General features: G+C 53.5%; 1 protein-coding gene across 1 annotated transcript; it reads left to right on the plus strand.

Annotated features, from left to right (window-relative positions):
* The first annotated feature begins 528 nt into the window (after positions 1 to 528).
* TSPYL5 (TSPY like 5) lies at positions 529 to 1,809 on the plus strand. The gene has a single exon (XM_012810097.2). It carries the CDS (start codon positions 529 to 531, stop codon positions 1,807 to 1,809), a length of 1,281 nt encoding a protein of 426 aa, XP_012665551.1.
* The last annotated feature ends 1,220 nt before the right edge of the window (positions 1,810 to 3,029 follow it).

Here is a 3,029-nt window from a genome sequence, read left to right on the forward strand (position 1 = left end):
CTACTTTTAGGTCCTGAAGTTACGGCACCAGAGCAAATCCCTTAGCAAAAGCGTTCAAAGGTGAGACACAAATCAATAGCAGTTTCATCATGATCCCTGTTGCAAGCGATAACTGAACTAACTTAAGATGTTTAGTTTAGAAAATAGAGGATGGGGGGCCAGGATGTGATGGCTTTGTTAAGGCTGTCTTGCATAAGTGGAATAGAGGCGCTCACTGAGACCCTGAGGGCACAACTAAGATTAACCGGAAGAGAGTCAGGGCAGCGCACTCCAGGCCAACGTCAAAGAAAGCTCCCCCGCAGCGCGCTCAGTCCCCGCGGGCAGGGGTAGGGTAGGGGGGGCGCGTCTGGTGCGCAGCTGCGGCCGCGGGGCCAATCACTGGACGAAGCCTGTCCTCGCGCGACTGTACACTCCGTACACTCGTGACGTTGACGGTTGCCATGGAGAGGCCCGCTGGGTAGGCACCGCGAGCTGGCGCCAGGAGTCGCAGGGTCTGAGCGTGGCTTTGAAGCCGCGTCCTCCATCACCATGAGCGGCCGAAGTAGGGGTCGAAAGTCCTCCCGCGCCAAAAGCCGGGGCAAAGGCCGCGCCAAAACCCGAGTCCGCGCTGGTCCTGACGATGCCCCGCGCCGCCCGGATCCACCACAGTGCCCGAGGCTCGGGGAAGATTCCAAGGCGGCACAGGTGCGGGCTGGCGCGGGTTGGGGTGGCCTGGAAACCGCTGCGCCCGCGCTGCCCGCGCCGCCTGCGCCGCCCGCGCCGCCGCTGCGGCCCGGGGACGAGGCTGCCTGCCGGCTCCCCCTGGATTGTGGCCTCGCCCTCCGGGCCCGTGCCGCCAGCGAGCGTGGGCAGGCCGCGACCAGGCCCGGCCCAGGGAAAACCACATCTCTCTCAGAGCGTCTGGCAACAGACACTGTGTTCGTGGGAACTGTGGGAACCGTGGGAAGGCCAAAAAATGTCCCCCGCGTTGGAAATCGGCGAGGCCCTGCTGGGAAGAAGGCCCCAGACACTTGTAGCGCAGTGGGGCGCGGCCCTCAGGCTGTGGCTGGTGGGAAGCTGAAGAAAGGGCCAGGGGGCGAGTGTACCTCAGGCTCAGCAGGGGAAGAAAGGAAAGTGGATAAGGATGCAGGGTCAGTGCCCCCTGTGACGGAAGGCAGCATGGATACTCTGGAGACCGTCCAGCTGAAGCTGGAGACCATGAATGCCCAGGCAGACAGGGCCTACCTTCGGCTCTCACGCAAGTTTGGCCAGTTGCGATTGCACCACTTAGAGCGCAGAAACCTCCTCATCCAGAATATTCCAGGCTTCTGGGGGCAAGCTTTTCAGAATCACCCCCAGCTATCATCTTTTCTCAACAACCAAGATAAAGAGGTACTCACCTACTTGAATAGCTTGGAGGTGGAAGAGCTTGGCCTCGCCAGATTGGGCTACAAAATCAAGTTTTACTTTGGCCGCAACCCCTATTTCCAAAATAAGGTGCTCATCAAGGAATATGGGTGTGGTCCTTCCGGTCAGGTGGTGTCTCGTTCTACTCCAATCCAGTGGCTCCCAGGACATGATCTTCAGTCCCTAAGCCAAGGAAACCCAGAAAACAACCGTAGCTTCTTTGGGTGGTTTTCAAACCACAGCTCTATTGAGTCTGACAAGATTGTGGAGATAATCAATGAGGAACTGTGGCCCAATCCTCTGCAATACTACCTTTTGAGTGAAGGGGCCCGCGGAGAGAAAGGGAAAGAAAAAGAGGGGAGACAAGGTCCAACTAAGCAGCCAGTGGAGACCCCGGAGCCTGGGGTGAACCAGTCCAACTGATTCTGCACAAGTCTCTACTACCTCCTGCCAGATCATTCCTGGCTCACTACTTGTGTGTTTGGCTATCTGCCTTTTCATGTTGGCCTCTGTGTACTGTATCCCCTTTAGGACTTTCGCTACAAGAATATGGCATTCATGATCATGTTCTTTTGCCTCCTCAAGGCCTTCTCTTACATTAATGTCACATGTTGTATGATTTCACCCTACTGTTCATATGTTCAACACACGTACTTCAGATGTGTTCTGCCTTTATCTACCTTGCCTGGACCCTGTTGACTCTGGCCTTTCCTACTTGTTTTTGACGTGGACACTCAGAAGTCATCCTCCTGGAGGACTAGTGCATCGTCAAGCTCTGCTACTTCAGGCCTAGTGACTTGCTGGACTTAACTGTTCTTATTGGCCATGCATGTCATCTGTGGCAAGCATTTCTATTGCCATTGCAGAATGCAGCCAGTGTGCATGATATTGGCCATCAACCAGAACTTAACTATTTCATGGGTCTGGGGTCACCCTTCATGGTGTTATTTACTTTATCTCTGGTTTTGTCCTGCTGGCCAACCAGCAGAATGGCACTTGACTGCTGGGCATGCATGAGGCTATGGGCAAGAAATAGTATGCTATGTGTTTTATGCCATCATGTATCTTTTGCCTCTGGGACTTCCTATGGGTGGACCTTCATTAAGGTCTACTTTATGCCCTGCCCACTTACTGTCAGGCCATTGAGTTTTGTCTAGGTTGCTGTTGGCCCCAGTTGGCTTCCTGGTCAACAAGAACCTCAAGAACTGCCTGTGGACTCAGGTCTTCTGCCAGTGCGTGAGACACACACCTACTCTCCCCAGCCTTCCAGGATCCCTAAAGGATCCCTACTAGCTGCTAGACTGAAGGACAGGCTGGTATGTGTGGACATGTGCTCACTGTCACTATGCTGTGGATCCAGGTGAGGGGGGAACATAAAATCTAGGTTAACTTTGTCAACTTCTCAATCCTGTCTGAGACATGAGTAGGGTGCCATAGAGGGGATTTGGGAAGAAGGACTTCTGATCTATGGGCCTCTACCTACTTGACTTCATCTACATACTTCTTATTTGGCCCTCTTTCCTCCTCTTCTTTATTCTTCTTTCCCACATTTCCTTGCCACTTTTTTTCCTTTTTGTTTAAGTAGTACTACAACTCAGAGAAAACAACTATAAAACAATGTTTTTCTGCTTACAGCTAGGGAG

Source organism: Otolemur garnettii, unplaced genomic scaffold (assembly GCF_000181295.1).
Source record: "Otolemur garnettii isolate 467f Iridium unplaced genomic scaffold, OtoGar3 scaffold00004, whole genome shotgun sequence".
Lineage (NCBI taxonomy): Eukaryota > Metazoa > Chordata > Mammalia > Primates > Galagidae > Otolemur > Otolemur garnettii.